Source organism: Xenopus laevis, chromosome 4L (assembly GCF_017654675.1).
Source record: "Xenopus laevis strain J_2021 chromosome 4L, Xenopus_laevis_v10.1, whole genome shotgun sequence".
NCBI classification, from domain to species: domain Eukaryota; kingdom Metazoa; phylum Chordata; class Amphibia; order Anura; family Pipidae; genus Xenopus; species Xenopus laevis.
The window spans coordinates 84666465-84684394 of record NC_054377.1 but is presented as its reverse complement, the minus strand read 5'-3'; the positions used below and the strand labels follow the sequence as shown (position 1 = coordinate 84684394).

Here is a 17930-nt window from a genome sequence, read left to right as displayed (position 1 = left end):
GCAGGTCTGTGCCTTTACTGTGGCCTGAAGGGTCATTTTGTCAAAACTTGTCCTAACAAGCCTCAACCTCGGCCGCAGGGAAACTCCAAAGCCTAGGTCGGCCGGTGGAGACCGTCCTGGGCACTGCCGCTTCTTCTCCACCAAGAAACTACTCTCGCCTATTGGTTCCCTGTCTTATTAAGCACTCCTCCAAAACAATTCCTTGCCAGGCTTTCATCGACTCCGGTGCTGCTGGGAACTTCGTTGACCTCTCTTTTGCCCGAGCCTCTTCCTTGCCCCTTGTTGATCTTCAAGTGCCTCTGGCGGCTCAAGCAATTGATGGACATCCCATCTCTCCTGGACTGATTACTCACTCCACTTCCCCTCTGCACTTGCAAGTTGGTTCTTTCCATAAAGAGAAGATTTCGTTTTTGGCCATCTCCTGCCCTTCCACTCCGGTCATCCTAGGGTTGCCCTGGCTACAACTGCATAACCCTGCTATTGACTGGTCTGCTGGAGAACTGTCTGCTTGGAATTCCTGCTGTTCTTCCAGTTGTTTGCTCTCTTCTTCTTCTTCTCCAGTCTCCGTTTGTTCCTTATCCACCCTCGAGTCTCTTCCTGCCTGTTATAGAGACTTTTCTGATGTCTTCGAGAAGAAAAGCGCTGAAGTCCTTCCCCCCCATAGACCCTATGACTGTCCCATTGACCTGATCCCTGGAACCGTCCCTCCTAGGGGAAGAACTTACCCTTTATCCATACCTGAAACTCAGGCTATGAAGGACTACATCCAGGACAATTTATCTAGGGGGTTCATCAGGAAGTCTAATTCACCTGCTGGTGCCGGATTTTTCTTCGTTCAGAAGAAGGATGGGGGTCTTTGGCCATGCATTGATTATTGTGGTCTCAACAAGATAACTATCAAAAACAGATATCCTCTCCCTCTCATTCCTGAACTTTTTGATAAGCTCAAGGGCGCCAAAATTTTTTCTAAGTTAGACCTCCGGGGAGCCTACAATCTTATCCGTATAAGGCAAGGAGATGAGTGGAAGACAGCCTTCAACACACGTGACGGCCATTATGAGTACCTGGTCATGCCTTTCGGCCTCTGCAACGCCCCCGCTGTCTTTCAAGACTTCATGAACGATATTTTCCGAGACCTCCTCTACTCCTTTGTTGTCATCTATCTAGATGACATTTTGATTTTCTCCCCTTGTGAATCTCTTCATGTTTCTCATCTGAGACAGGTCCTTCAGCGCCTCAGAGAGAATAATTTGTTTGCCAAGATTGACAAATGCGAATTTCATCAGCCTAAGATTTCCTTTCTTGGTTACATCATTTCTGCCTCTGGTTTTGAGATGGATCCAGCAAAAGTCTCTGCGGTCCACAAATGGGTCCCTCCTTCTAATCTGAAAGCAGTCCAACGGTTCCTGGGCTTCGCCAACTTCTATAGGAAGTTCATTAGAAATTTTTCCGGCATCGTCCTTCCCATCACCGCCCTTACTAGGAAGGGTACAAGGTTTGTCTGGACCCCTGAAGCACAGAGAGCTTTTGATGACCTGAAACAAGCCTTTTCTTCTGCTCCGGTTTTGATTCATCCAGATGTTTCTCGTCCTTTTGTTTTGGAGGTGGATGCTTCTGATTCCGGAGTTGGGGCCATCCTCTCACAACGGTCTGACTTTCATGGCCCGTTACATCCCTGTGCCTTCTTTTCACGGAAATTTTCCTCTGCTGAGAGAAACTATGACGTGGGCAACAGAGAACTTTTGGCAGTTAAATTGGCCCTAGAGGAATGGCGTCATCTACTGGAGGGTTCGGCTGAACCTATCACCATTCTTACGGATCATAAAAATCTTGAATACATCCCTTCTGCCAAGAGACTGAATCCCCGCCAAGCACGTTGGGCTCTCTTTTTCTCCAGATTTAATTTCATCATTTCTTTTCGCCCTGGTTCAAAAAACTCCAAGGCTGATGCCCTGTCCAGATCATTTTCGTCAGGTGAAGCCCCTGTTCTCTCTCCTACTCCAATTATTCCTCCTGAATTCATTGTGGCTCCTGTTTCTGTCTCTCCTCCAGAATGTCCTCCTGGAAAGACCTTTGTGCCTGCCTCCTCTGTCCCTCAAGTCCTGTCCTGGGCCCATTCATCCAAGTTGGCTGGGCATCCTGGTGTCAACAAGACTTTCGATTTGTTATCCAGGTACTTTTGGTGGCCCTCCTTGAAACGAGATGTCTCTTTGTTTGCGTCTTCCTGTGTCACTTGTGCTCAACAGAAGACTCCTCGTTCCCTTCCTTGTGGCCTTCTTCAACCTTTACCCACTCCCTCCCAACCCTGGGTGGACATTGCAATGGACTTTGTGGTGGATTTACCCAAGTCTTCGGGGATGACTACCATTTGGGTCGTCGTGGATAGATTCTCGAAGATTGCGCACTTTGTTCCCCTCATGAAGTTTCCCACAGCCTCCACTCTCGCTCAGCTTTTTGTCAAAGAGGTTTTTCGTCTGCATGGCATTCCTTCCTCCATTGTCTCTGATCGTGGCGTTCAGTTTGTTTCAAGATTCTGGAGGGCTTTTTGTAAACTTCTGAACATTCATCTGAACTTTTCCACGGCTTACCATCCTCAGAGTAATGGGCAGACTGAAAGGACGAACCAATCTTTGGAGCAGTTTCTCCGATGTTTCATCTCACAAAATCAGGATAACTGGTCTGATCTTCTTCCTTGGGCTGAGTTTGCACATAATAATCTCAAACATAGCTCTTTAAACTGCTCTCCCTTTTTCTGTGTCTATGGTCTCTCTCCCTCAGCTCTTCCTCCAACTGCTGTCAAAGTGGACGTTCCTGCAGCTGACTCCTTGTTTCGGAACTTTCAGAAGATCTGGACAGATGCTCATTCCGCCCTTGCCAAGGCTTCTTCACGCCAGAAGGTGGCTGCCGATAAACATCGTCGCCCTGCTCCCTGGTTCAAGGTAGGGGACTCTGTCTGGCTCTCTTCTAGGAATATCAAGCTCAAGCAGTCCTGTCCTAAGATGGGTCCTCGCTTCATCGGTCCTTTTAAAGTCAAGGAAATCATTAATCCGGTGTCTGTGAGGTTGGACCTTCCTCCCAACATGAACATTTCCAGCTCTTTCCACGTTTCATTGCTCAAACCTGTTGTCCAGAACGCATTTTCTTCTCTGGAATCACCTCCTCCTCCTGTTTTCCTGAATGGCCATCAGGAATTTGAGGTACAAGATATTATTGACTCTCGTAGGTCCAGAGGAGGAGTCCAGTACCTGGTCCACTGGAGAGGCTTTGGTCCTGAGGAGAGATCGTGGGTGAGTGCTGCCAATACCCATGCCCCCCGATTATTGAGGACCTTCCATAGGAGGTTTCCCGACAAGCCCTGGGAGCCCCTGGAGGGGTCTCCTGAAGGGGGGGGTACTGTAACACCGGCAGTGCGCCAGCGCATAAACGCTGGAGCGCGTCAACTTAGGCGCCGGCGCATAAACACCGGTGCATGCCAAAATGGACGCTCCCACCAAAACACTTAGGAGCTATGACAACTAATTTGGGTGCCTGGCTTCCTATTGGTCCCTGGTCTGTCTGTCTTCCTCAGCCTGCTCCTGATTGGTTCCTGTCCCCTTAAATACCTTCCTCTTCCTTCTCACATTGCCCAAGCTGGCTTCTGTTTCCACAGTTCCTGCTCAAGTCCCGTTTGCCTGCTTTCCTGTTTATTCGACCCTTGGCCTGTTAATTCGACCTTGTACCTTCGCTGCCCGGACCGACCACTGCTTGAACTTGACGACGCTTTTGCCTTATCCCTTGGTACTTCGCTTCTCTGCTTCCTGAAACCGACCACTGCCTGTAATTGACTACGCCTTTGCCTGATCCCTGGATACTTCGCTTTTGGCTAACACGCTTGGCTCCTTTGCTGACTCCGCCGCAGAAAGTCCGGGGCCTCAAATGGGCGTCGGTGAAGACCGGAGCCGTAGAGGAGTTCCAGTTGCCATCTGTCCGCCTAAGACCAGCTGTCCTCCTCCGGGATCCCAGGTAACAGATCGTTACACTGACCCTTTAGTAAAGCAATTTACATTTTTAGAACTGTATTGATCATAGTCATTTGTATTTTCAATGTATATATACACATACATCCATTGTACGCCACCACGAAATATGCAGTGCTTTGAAAATATGTATTAATATAAGTAACAATAATCTGTCAGACATTAAAACCACTGTCTGGTGGTTTCATTCTAGCAACTGGATATCCAGAAGAAGTGGTTACAGAAAAAAAGTGAAAAAAAACACAACTAATTTTATATAGTCTATGTTAAAAAAAATTTCTAATTGCACAGTTTAGTTATCATTATTTCCTACTGTGTGTATTGGCTTGCTTGGTACATAAGGAAAATCCAATCATGCAATTAACGGAATGTGATTAGTACAGTAGCTTATGTAAGCCAGACCTACCTCATGATCTAAACATGGCTGAAGTTCCAGACAAAGTATTTTCCCTGTAAACATCTGCAATATGTTCCTATTCAGACAACTCAGTACAACATTTGTTTTCTTTGTCTTACATGTGGAGCTCTTCTGCAAACCTTTGCTAACAATGACTACACATAACCGTATATAATCAATGTGATCTATACAAATTTGAGAAACTAATATGGCTAGTAATTATAAAAAAATATTATGGTTATAAATGTTGTATCTTATAGCCCAGTGGTTCAGAAGCCATACTCTCACATTGCTTCAAAACTGTTTATAGCAGCACCCCATCTTTCAAACTTAGCCCACCTATTCAGTACATGCTCAGAGTGCTCTTGGATGCTGAGAAGCTAATTGTTTTGGGTCTTGGTTAAACATCAAAACATAAAGCTTCAGGGCTGATCATCAGTTCTGATGTAGAATGCAATTCTATGCTGTCATATAATATCAATCTACATTGTTATTTTTAATGTATATTTTGAGTTGGTCCCTAAGCCTTTGCAAATGGTGGACACCCAAAACAAGTATAATAATTCAACCTTACTATTTGCTGTTTATTAATGCTTCTCTTTAAAAGGGCACTTAGAGGACAACTGAAGCCTAACTAAAGAATTAGGCTAGAAATCTTGTATATTATGCGTTGGGCTTCTGTACCAGCCCAAGGCAACCACAGCCCGTTAGCAGGAAAGATCTGTGTATCTGAAGATTCCTCAGCAGCTCCCCATCTTCTTTTCTGCAGATACACTGCACATGCTCTGTGCTGCTGTCAGTTACTGAGCTTAGGGACCGATGCAGAAGTTTCTGCATATATATCATGTAAATGCCACGGCAGAAGGCTGATTAGTAATTAATACAGATAATTACTACATGACAGCACAGAAAGCAGTGCAACTAGCATCAGAATTTAATAATCAACCTTGTAGCAGCAGCCTTTATTACAGACCAACCTCATTTTCTGCTTGATAATTTGTGACAACCCCTAAGTTTAGCTGCTCGAAGTCCACTGAGCATGTGAGTGTCGCAAACACTTTTCAAGATGGTGACCTCCTTTGACAAGTTTGAAGTCCTGGATCATAGCGGCTATTGAGAAGCTGAAACTTTAGGCTGGTGCAATAAGTTCAGGATATAGAATATGGCATTTTAAACCATATTCATTTTGAGGGTTTAGTTCTCCTTTAAGCCACTTACAAAGCCCTTATGATGGCTAAGAAAGAAATGGGCTGCTGTACTGCCTCCCTATTACAGATCTATTTAAACAGCAAGCAGCAACATGTTTCTTGTTCCCCTTACCATTTACATTTCATTGTAGGCCATCTGTGTGTATAGCTCTGCTGTAACATAACACACATACCTGGACTGGCACAAGCACTCTGTAGCTACAGATTAAGCATGAGTAGGTGTTTTTCAGAGACAAGACCAAGGGAAGGCACTGGACTGATCCAAGAGAACAAATTGCTAGATAATGGCCAGATTTATCAACAGTTGAACTTTTTTCTTTGCTTGATTTTGACCCTCTACAGTGGTGTTCCCTTTAGGTAGGGGTAAAATAACTGCAAGTTAAAACCTGCACCTGGAACTATGTGTGAATTCATGAAAAGCACAGACTTGACATAATTCTTACAGTAAGAATCAGTGCTTACAAAGAAATATATTCTCAAGTGTTTCAACGCAAGAAATAAGGGTCACCAAAAATACTAAATGCCCCAAATCAAACATTTTATGCAGTGGCAAAATTATTTTTGCTTCTTTTTTGGGTTGGAGTATAATGTAAAAATCTCTGACAGTAAGGTAAATTCTGTTAGTTACATAATTTATGCCTTGTGTGATAAACATGCTTTAACCTTACCCAGTACACATGAGATAAAACACCCTCTCCCCCATAAGGGCACCAGAAATCAGCAAGGTACTTCTTTATCTAAAAGTAGCACAAGTCAACCAGCCAGAGTGTTGGGAGCAGGGCCGGAACTAGGGGTAGGCAGAGTAGGCACGTGCCTAGGGCACAAAGCTTGGAGGGCGCCCAGCACGTATCTCTAACTGCTGCCTACCCCAGTCCGGCCTGAAGAATCCTGGGCTATGCGCATTGTAAGAGCACCCAGGTGAGCAAAGGGTGATATGCGTGGCCTGACACGGCCTGTCAGTGCGTGCTCGCTCCAGAACGTGTGCACTCCTGTGCGTGTGCACAAGCTGCCTAACATGCGCTGGGTTGGAGGGGGCGACGCGACTGGTCGTGCTGCCTGGGGCGCCCAGCCAATTTGGCCCGGCCCTGGTTGGGAGCTGCAATTAAATAGTCAGAGAGCCTCTAGTTTAACATAAGTCATCACAGACACAGTCAGCATCCCATGATGTTAGTTAAAAGGATATTATGAACAGTACCTCAGAGTCCACTCCAGACAAGTAAATGCATGGATTTTATATGGCCACAGAACTCAAGGTGTGACATATTAGACTTAAAATGAACAGCCCAGGTACTATTCAATATGTATCCTTTAGCAGTACATGTTCAGTAAAAACATCCTTGTGAATCATTATTTGCACCTTATTTCATGTAGTTACACAGTAAGCAAGATTAAATGAAGACATCAAATGCTTCAAACAAAGATCAACAAAACTCCTACCAGTCAAGATGCCTGCTCCTCTACCAATATGCTATATTATTCCTATGGAGATATGCAAAGGTCTTTCCATTAATCTGGTATGGTCTTACCAATAATATTGACTAGATTCTCAAAATTTGAAACCAAAACAGTTCAGATTCTATATGTAAGCATGCTTTGGACTTGCAGCGAGCATTGGCAATTCTACACTATTCTGAAGCCTATCGTTATCAATATAGTGTTCTCCCGAGAAAAAAAACACACAACAAGCACTCACTCTCCGAGGTCAATCATCCTTAATGTGACGGTCTACAATGTAACCTTACAGCAGTGCATTCTGGAAATTCCTAACAGACCACAAGTGACACTGAACACTTTTAAACAGTGTTTTATTGATCTTTTCTTGCATATCCCCTAAGCCAGTGACCCTGGGTGGGCCAATTTCTTAAAAGAAAATCATCTGACAAAGGAAAGTCTTGTGCTGCAGCTTGCGTGTCTCTTCAGCACACAAGTTTCACCTGGACACTTCCAACATTAGATAATGAGGTGAAGAAATTGAGCAGCAATACAGCACAAAAAAACAAAGCATTGGGAGAATACTCTGCACTCAGTGTTGGACTGGGACACCAGGGGCTCACCAAAGAACCATAGACCAGGGGCCCACTCTCAGTACTTTTACTTTTTTATTATCGTAGAGGCCCATTTACTATTGGTCGAATATCGAGGGTTAATTAACTCCGATATTCGACCCTCAAAGTAAAATCCTTCGACTTTGAATATCGAAGTCGAAGGATTTACCGCACTTTTTTGTCATCGAAGGAAAAATCGTTAGATCGACCGATTAAATCCTTCGATTCGAACGAAAAAGTGCGGTAAACCCTTCGATCAAAAATAGCTTAGAAAGCTTATGGGGACCTTCCCCATAGGCTAACATTGTTGCTCGGTAGGTTTTAGGTGGCGAAGTAGGTAGTCAAATTTTTTTTTTTTTTTAAAGAGACAGTACTTCGACTATCGAATGGTCGAATAGTCGAACGATTTCTAGTTCGAATCGTTCGATTCGAAAGTCGAAGTAGCCAATTCGATGGTCGAAGTAGCCAAAAAAAAACTTCGAAATTCAAAGTATTTTTCATTCTAATCCTTCACTCGAGCTTAGTAAATGTGCCCCTTAGTCTCTATTCTTTACATACTATAATCTTTGATTCCATCTATTTAGCCTCTTTGTTCTCAAGGAAATAGGAAATGGCCATGAAATAGGCCAAATCTTTAGCAGCACAAGGGCCCCCTGACACCTAGGCCCACGGGAGTTTTCCTGGTAGCACTGTCAGCACTCCAAATGTGCTGTGAAATATGCAGCTCCTGCACCAAGGAGTAAATTAAAATGATCATAAACAGGGAAGCAAAGAGTAAGAAAGTTTATAAAGTTTAGATTTTTCTTCATCACCATTTATTTTGCCAAATGTTTTGTACATACTATTGTAATAAAACAGTGGACTTCAATTTAAAAGATCCCAGAATTAAAACAGGAGAATTCAGTCTAGAATTCTTCAACACCTACTGTGTACAGCATAAATCTAGTGACTATAGACTTCTGAGCTGAAACCACTGTGGTTGCTCCATAGCTAAACTATAGCAGAAAAGTTAAAAACCCATGTAAAATTGTAAGATATGTGCTAGCAATGCCTCCTAGTGTTCAAACTACAAATATTTCATCTTTAAACTATCCAAACCATTACACATCATTTAACTGTAGTAAGAATACTTTCCTTCTGTTTTCTGGGAAGTGGGATGGCTCAAACAGATAAGATAGATTTTAATTTCAAAATTTACCTTAACAAATTTAATGAATCTTAGACAATATCAATTGTTACAAGTGGCGAATCAGGAACAGCTGGATTGTCTAATGTTTAATTTGTAATATTTTGCTCTTTGTGCATCAGGTGATGATCACCCTAGTACAGTTAATAGGTCTGTATTCAGTATACGACTCTACAGATGAGAATAACATGAATTTCCAGATATGCTGATGATCATTTACACCCTCGAATAACCTTGCAAAAGACCAGAGGTTTCTCCTGGGTGGCCTCAATTTATTTTACTTTGGCATTATGCACCTGTTTATAAAACATTAAAAGCTCCCTCTGCGCTAAGTCAAAAAAAAAAAAAAAAATCCCACACAAGAAAGCACATACTGGCTAGTCTCCCCTGCTTTTTCATCTTGCACATTATGGAATATAAAGTTAAACTGTCAAACTGTTCAACATAAATTTACACACTCATAAATTCAATATGTCCAAACCTCAATTATTTCCAGATGCGCTGGGCTCTTTAGAAGTATCCTCACCGATCAAAATATACTTTCTAGTGATACTCAGCATCGTTTAGAAAGGAAGACATACAGAGGGCCGGATTTACGTAGTTGGGCACCCCTAGGCCCACTGACATTCGTCACCCGTGTCCCCTTTCATTTGTGCGCATTTTCATCATTGGGTCCAGAGCACTGGAGATTGGCGCACGGGAAACAATGGTATCTTCTGCCCATATCCAATTGGGCAACATGCCACCCCCTAAAATCCTGCCTCCTTAGGCCCGGGCCTTTCCACTAATCCAGGCCTGGACATACAACAAAATATTTATGTACTAGCCAATTCTAATAAATGCCAGATGGGTAACAGTGAAACTACGGCAGCACGTCTTAGACTGAGGGTTGGGATCAGAGGGTTAGTAGTGGAAATTTATTGGGTTTAGGCATTTCTTAGCTACTGTTTGGATACAGCTTGTGACTAGTAATATAGCCTATATTAAAATTACTCCCTTAAGAATGAATATATATATTGTCACGTCGTCGCCTGCGCATGAACGCTGCATATTTACGCTGCATTTCTGCGCACAAAGGTGACGTCATCCCGACCACATGGGACGCCACAAGGCTTAAGTGAGCTTTTTGGAACTGTAGTCCTAATACTGTATGGAGACCAGCTTGAGAAAAGGAGCAGCAAGCACCCGAAACGTCACATAGATCTCCATATGGATGAGTATATTTAAGCTTACCTTGGCTGTTTTTATGCTTATGAAACGCTTTGTTTTAAACTTTTATATCATGGTGTGTGATCTCGTTGGACAATATATATATTTTTAGTGGAGTGACTTACCACATTTTGAGATAACGCACCTAGTACAGCTTAATCACTGTTTTTCAGTGTGCAATACACATGTTGGACTTATATATATATTTATATACACACACACACACACACACACACACACACACACACATATATGTTTGAGTATCTGTAGAAAGAAGTCACATCAACTGATGAATGAGAATCTTCACAAACATATATGCTTGTATATTTTAATCAAAATAGGTTGTGAAGCTGCTGTAACATTGATATTGAGACCTGTGCGTTATACCACTGGAGATTTAACCTGAAAAAAAATGTTAGCCATTACACATATTGCAAAGCTTATGCAAACAATACAGTCAGGGTCAGATTTACCTTTTTTGCTTCTTCTTGCTAAAGAAACAGATATATCAATTACAGGACCAGTAACAACAACAAAAAATCAACACAGTTAAAGTTTGTACCTGTTGAACAAGTGTCTAATACATTTTCTTGGCAACAAATGACCTATTAAACATTAGTGAGGTTTTTAGGCTTTAGCCCTCTAGATAGCCATAAATGACATTTGAACACTGCTTAGTTGTCTGTGTAAGAATGAAATCCATTGTATTCTACAGAGATTGTCTTCTATCTGTTGTGTCAATGTGCCTGTTTGCCATATTCAACTAGAATGGCTGCCCCCAACACAACATATCAGCTTATTTTAATAAACCCTAGTAGTGTCTCTGAAGCACACACACACACACAATATTTATCATTGCAGGGTAATGCTACATTATATTTGAATACATATAAACAGGCAGTGTCAGACTGGAGGGGCCGGGCCCACCGGGGCTGCCTTTTCAGGGGCCCACACACACCAACTCTGGGCCCCCGACACTCCCCCTTTGGCATCGCTTGTAACCTGCCTCCACCCAGACCAGCGTTTGCCTGCGTTTTCCGGTTGGGGTGGGGAGAAATCACCAGGCAGGTGGGAGCAGATCTGGACCCAGACCGACCCTGTAAACAGGTTACTTTGTTGGTTTTACTGTTACTTTAAATTGAAACAAACTCCCTTTTGATATTACTAGTCCTTTAAAGCCCCATTCATTTGCTGGTCAGGAAAAAGATCAGATGTTCTTTCCCATCTCCTTCCTGAGCACAGCAACATCAGAACTTTTCTCTGTTTTCCTTCTCATGGTGTCTCTTACATGCTGGTACAGTTACAGTGGTGCTGGTGTTGTAAAATTCATTACAATAGCAGTTCATAAGAAATTAAATAACTTTGAAACTGAAAAAAAAAGAATTCATGTAAATTGCAAAAGTGCTTAGAAAAGCAACCTGAGCAATTTAACAATCAGCTTTTTTAAGGTTTACTTAACCTATAAGCAAAAGTAGAAGGCAGACTGGTGTATCTTAAACAAAATAAATTTTTAGAAAATAATCCGTTTCTGCCAAAATTAGTCTGGCAGAGCATGAATTGTTTCATATTAACTGCATTTTGTTAGCAGTGTGAGCACAGCAAATGCCATTATCCCAAGCATGATATTGATATAAACACGATTTTATTGAGCCCATGGGGAAGAGCTATTTTCAGTGGTGCTCTTCTCTAAGAATGTTGAGTCTTGGACTTATTATACTTAACATTTTTTTAAATGAAAAAAAAGAGAAATTAATGTGTAGCAGATGGCAAAAGCAATTACATCTAACATGTCAAAGAAAAATTAATAATTAATGTCAGTAAACATCCAGACATACACCAAGAAAATCCCATCACCTCTTGCAGGCTACAGAGATTTTATGGTAGAGCCCTGCAGAACAATGGCCATGGGAGGCCCACCTCCACTCCTCATGCTCCCTGTACTGTTTCAGCAGGTAGCAGATGATGAGACAGCAGATAGATATATAGGCTTGCAGGCAAAAGTGGAAAACTGTAGAAATCGTAAACTGAGTGAGACCCCAGTAAATATTTCCAAAAAACGACTTTGATATTAGCTAAGAACTGTACCTAACAATAAGATTTCTTCTGGGGGATAGAAAGTTAGCACTGCTAAACAAGTGTTTCTCTATTTTTACTTTGCACATAAAGGAAATATTTGAATTACATAATAATCATCTCAAAGTCCATCAGTATTGTAAAGAATGGGATTCATATAGGGTCTCACAAGGGATCCCTGGAACAAGAGACAAGATGGCAGCAAGGTGCTTTTTTCAGTGAAAAAACAACACTCTTATTCGTGAATTAATTCAAGAACTGTATAGATATTTGGTGATACCAAATAAGAAGTGCCAGCTAAAAGAGGGAGGTAACAGTTTGCTTGTTATCCTTATATAGTAATATTATATTATCTCCACATTAAATGTAACCTTTTTATTCCCACTTTCACAAACAATAGGAATTTGTTTTTTCAACAATACACATTACTATCAAGACAACTTTTGCCTGCATCTGATGGAATCGGAGAGGACATGGCGCCATCTGCTGGTGTTTATAAGTAATTACTATCTGCAAACTATAAGGCTGATTTCCATAGGAGAGACAATGGGGCAAATTCACTAAGACGTGAAGCGCCGAACGCTAGCGTTTGGCATTTTCGCTACTGCGCAAATTCACTAACGAACGCTGGCGTAGTTTCGCTAGTGTTACTTCGCAACCTTACGCCAGGCGAATCTTCGCTAGCGACGAAACTACGCAAATTCACTAACTTGCGCAGTGTACTGAACGCTACCTTTTACGCTAGACTTCCTTCGCCACCTCAGACCTGGCGAAGCGCAATAGAGTAGATAGGGATTGTTTAAAAAAAAGTCAATTTTTTTTCTAAGTCCCAAAAAAACGCTGGCGTGTTTTCTACATGATGGCTGATAGGCTGAAAAAGATCGAAAATTTTTTGGGGCTCCCCTTCCTCCCCCCTACATTTCCTGACTCATGGCAACTTACCTAGACAGTGGGCACATGTGTAGGGCAAAATAAATTTTTTATTTGCTGATTTGAAGGTTTTCTAGGCATTTGTAATGCAGATACATGTTCCTCCATTGAAATTTGAATTTCGCGCCGTATGCAAATTAGCCTTCGCTAGCGTAACGTCGCTTTATATAGCGAATCAACGCTAGCGCAACTTCGCAACCTTACGCTATCCCTGTGCGCAACTTCAGATTTTAGTGAATTTGCGGAGCCCTGGCAAAACTACGCCTGGTGAAGTGTGGCGAAGTTGCGCCTAGGCGCAACTTCGCATCTTAGTGAATTTGCCCCAATGAGTCAAATGCAAACATTTTTTGTGATTTTAACAAGGTCAAGGGGCAGGAACAAAATTCAAATTAAGTTATTTACCCGTGCCAAAACATGATCTGCACAATATTGCTTGCACACTTGCTTTCAGAAGAATGCCATCTAAGACAAGCTTCCTGTATTTAAGTCATTCAAAACACCAACACCATGTTTGTATTGCCTTGAGTGCAGGTACCTGTTTTATCTCTCAACATGGTTGGGGGAGAATATTTTTCATCACAAAAGGAAAATGAATGTGAAGGAACCAACTGACAAGTTAGATACAGAGTTTCAGGAATATGGGCGGAGAGAAAGAGCAGAACCATATTTTGCATAGTGACTGGTCATATAGTTATACCACTGCTCCTTTGCATTTCTATGATGGAAATACATACATGGAAAAGTTAAAGGGATTGTTCACCTTGCTATCGGTTTTAATTTTTTATTATTTGCGGTTATTTAGCTTTTTATTCAGCAGCTCCACAGTTTGCAATTTCAGCAATCTGGTTGCTAAGGTCCAAAATACCCAAGCAACCTTGTATTGACTTGAATAAGTTACTATAAAGATGAACAATAAAAAGCAGTGATGACAAGAGATTTGTAGCCTTACAGGGCATTTTTTAGATGGGGTCAGAAGAAAAGGGCAAATAATTTGAAAACTATATATAAGATAAAATGAAGGCCAATAGAAAAGTTGCTTAGAATTAGCCATTCTATAATGTAATAACAGTGAACTTAAACACCTTGAACACCTTTAGTATGATACATCTGAGTGCTGCAAGGCTAATTCTGATTAAAGATTTCAAATTGGACTTTCTAAGAAGCACTGTTTGTGTCTCTGTCCTGTAATCCTGTTTAAAAGATGAATTTCTATGGGTCCCACTGAAGACCAGGGTTTGTACACATGAAAGCCAACATAAATGTTGAATGCAATAAAAATGAGCTTCAAAAATCTAAAATACTCTAAATAAATATTGACCTTAATATCCGTCAACCATTTCTTTAACAACTATATATCAGTGACCCACCCACACATTGTCTACATTCAGAAGAAACTACAGAATTGTTTTCGCTAAAGCCTTCCCCCATAAGCAAGGGGAAGCGTGTCTCTGATGCTCACAAAAACAAGCACAACATATAGACCTAGCAAACAATGAAGAAAAAAGTTCACAAGTGTGAGATTCACTTTAACAAGAATTTGGTGGATTTTGGCTACCTACACCAATTCCTCTGCTACTTAATGATTTAAACACTTGATGAAATTGTTGCAACAAAGCTACTAGTTTAACCAAGCCCTTTCCTTTAAACATGATTCTTTCAGCACAGGATACTTGTTAAGATTTAATGGCGGCTAAGACTGGGATCTTTATTGCATATTTACTTAAAAAAGAACAACAAAGTCAATCTGCCTATACAGAAGTGCAAAGGATAAAGTCTAAATAAGCTATAATGTTATAAGAGCAAAAGGAAAAAGTGCAACAAAGAAGAAATAGAAGAGAGTGAAAGAGGAAACTTACGAGAGTCTTCCCAACGCAAAAGGTGCAGCTTCCAGGCAGAGTAATAGAGAAAGCCCAACACCAGGAACAGGCACAGGGCTAGCAGCAAGTTCCTCATGAACACCAAAATTCCCATCTTCATAGCATACCTGCAATCCTACATGACCTACAGGACCAGAAAACACAATTTAAACAGAAATTATATTATTCAACAAATCAATCAGTCAGCACATGAATGTCCAAAATTAAGCACTACCACTGTTTCCACAACCCCCTCGGCCTTTATAAACTTAACTGGATGATTGATTTGTGGTTCTAAAATAGTTGCAGGGGAGCAGCTTTGACATCTCTTTGTTAGGGCTCTATTAGGGCCCTGAAACAGATTAGAAATTAGTTGCTCTGCAATTAATCTCCTCTGAATGCTTTCCCACCAGCGATAATATAAATTGTTGGTGGGAAAACATGAACTGCTTCGGCTTTCCAAAGTCACCCGAAGTTGGCTCCTGAGTAAACTTCTGGTAATTTAGGAAAGCCTAAGGACTAAACTCCACAGCGTGCCAAGAAACGATCCGTCGCCATACGATGCCACGCATGCGACGTGTCGGATGTGAAGAAGATAAAGGAAGGGAATGAAAAAAATCGCAGGTAAAAACGACATATATTTATATATGGCGGATGAAAACTCTGCATGCTGCATCTTCATCAGACAGTCGGATATATGTAGCTTTTACCTGAGATTTCTCATTCACTTCCTTTATCTTCTGGACATCTGACACGTCGCATGCGTGTCATTGCATGGCGACTGATCTCTCCTTGGCGAGAGCGCCGTGGATTTCAGCCCAAAGTGTCTCTTATATTTTCCCATGAGCGATTTACATTATTAATCGCAGGGTGACTAATCTCCTGTTAGTGGTCTTACTCATTCAATTCACTCTAAAGAGTCACAGTAAAAAAAACTGCTACATTCTAAAGAACAATTTTTACCTCATCATCATTTGACCTATTTTTCCCTCAAGAAAGGCAAACAAAATAAGAACAAAAGGAAACTAGAAGCATAATCCTGAGCACAGTATATGTAATGAACATTGTGACCACTTGACATCTGTATGTCTTGACTATGATGGAGCAACAACATAACTGTATCAGAGGGTAGCGGCAGTGCCTACAGTTAAGTCCTAAAGCTTACATACACCTAAATATGTTCATATACATTATGTCATTGAGTGTGCATGCCAATGCACAAAATCTTTGCCAATTCCTTCCGTCAGAACTGGTATAAACAGGATTGTGGGCCTCCTTCCTATGACCTGTTATTTCAGTTCAAAGACTCCCTTAATGGTGGATGCGGATACCTAATACCAGAATCTCCTTAAGCTGTCCTGGTATTCAGGTAAAATTTGGTAGCAAGGTTAATGAATCCCTGTTTGTTTATTTGGACCTTGTTTGTGTGGTCATGTAGATGTCCACAATTTTGTTTCAGAGCTCTTGGCTGTTAGGCCATAGTATCAAGGGAAAACAGGAAGTGAAAGGTCATTAAATAAAGCAATAGGTGCACTACATCGTTTGACAAACAGGAAACAGATATGGTAAATAAAAGCTGAAATGTACAGGTATCTATGCTACTATAAGCAATGTATGGTAGCATAATAAAAGTGAAGTTGTAAAAGATGGAGTTTAAAGGAGAAGGAAAGGTAAAAACTAAGTAAGCCTTATCAGAAAGGTCCATCTAAATATACCAGTAAACCCCCAAAGTAGTGCTGCTCTGAGTCCCCTGTCAAAAGAAACACAGCATTTCTTCCTTCTATTGTGTACACATGGGCTTCTGTATCAGACTTCCTGCCTTCAGCTTAAACCTCATTGCCGTGGGCAAGAGCATGCTCAGTTTGTTCCTCTTCCCCCCCCCTTCTCTACTGTAATCTGAGCCCAGAGCAGGGAGAGACTCAGGCAGGAAGTGATGTCACACCACATTAATACTGCAGCTCCTATCCTAAACAAACAGAGAGCTTCTAGAGCTTTTTACTCAGGTATGGTAAACCATTCTACAGAATAAATATAGCATTCTAGCTTGCACTATTGCAGCTAATCTATTGGCAATAAAATGCCTCCTTAGCTTTCCTTCTCCTTTAAACATCATTAGTACAGGTGTATATACACTTTAGACCCAAACTGTAAGATTCAACCTTAAATTAAATGCTGTGCAGTTAAATGTTGTGGCCATTACTATACTGATTTAATGTGCATTCCTGATACCAAATATGCTTGTTTAATAACTAGACTATCTGCCTGAAGTGAGCTGAATGAGCAGCGGATATGGTAATAAGTTGCCAAGTCTCCTGCTTAATATCCAGTCCTCATGCAGCTCACTGCAGACAGCCCAAGCAAGTCCCATAGTATATATTAAAAACAAAAGAGTGGTTCATAATCAAAGCTGTAACTAGAAACAGCATGCACCTCACCCACAGTGTAGGAGGCTTGATAAATCTGCCCCTACATGTCTGCAGCCAAGTGTTCACCACAGAAAAACTCTATTCATTCCTATGGGATTATTAGAAGTGTATTTATCAAATGGGGAACTCTAACTTTCATTTTAACCATTTTTAACCATTGATAAATATGCTTCTAAAAATCCCATAGGAATGAATATGAAATAATGAGAGTATGAAATGTAATAGTATTGGAGGGGAGAGCAAAAGAGCAAGGAGAAAGATAAAAACTAGTAAAAAGTAGCAAAGAGATAGACTGAAGTGAAGAAGACAGCATGGTACAACAGACAAATAAGCAAGCCGAGTGCCATATACACATATACTGCATACTTTATATGGCTGGTTATGATCCTGGGTATCCTGTCATCAACTTAAAACCATAATAACAGAGAAACACAGACATGCAATACTGTAACCCAATCAAATTTATGTCTAAAGGTTTGAAAATTCAGTAGAAAGGGATATATATTTTTTGTACCATAACCATCTTGCTCAAGGGTGCAATAACTGTAGATGGCCGATTTGTTGTATAGAAACCATAGAAGTAA

The 17930-nt window shown here is 41.2% G+C and overlaps 1 protein-coding gene across 6 annotated transcripts in view; it reads right to left on the bottom strand.

Annotated features, from left to right (window-relative positions):
- The window catches only part of st3gal-iii (st3Gal-III protein), a 145745-nt gene that overhangs the window by 108104 nt on the left and 19711 nt on the right, over positions 1–17930 (bottom strand). For 5 of the 6 annotated variants that reach the window (XM_018256382.2, XM_041589109.1, XM_041589110.1 and 2 more), the window contains exon 2: positions 14921–15065. The exons of the other annotated variant lie outside the window; for it this stretch is intronic. In XM_018256382.2, the coding sequence (XP_018111871.1) occupies positions 14921–15041 (121 nt within the window). In that variant the 5' untranslated portion in view covers positions 15042–15065. The remainder of the gene's footprint in view (positions 1–14920; positions 15066–17930) is intronic. 6 annotated transcript variants of the gene reach the window in all.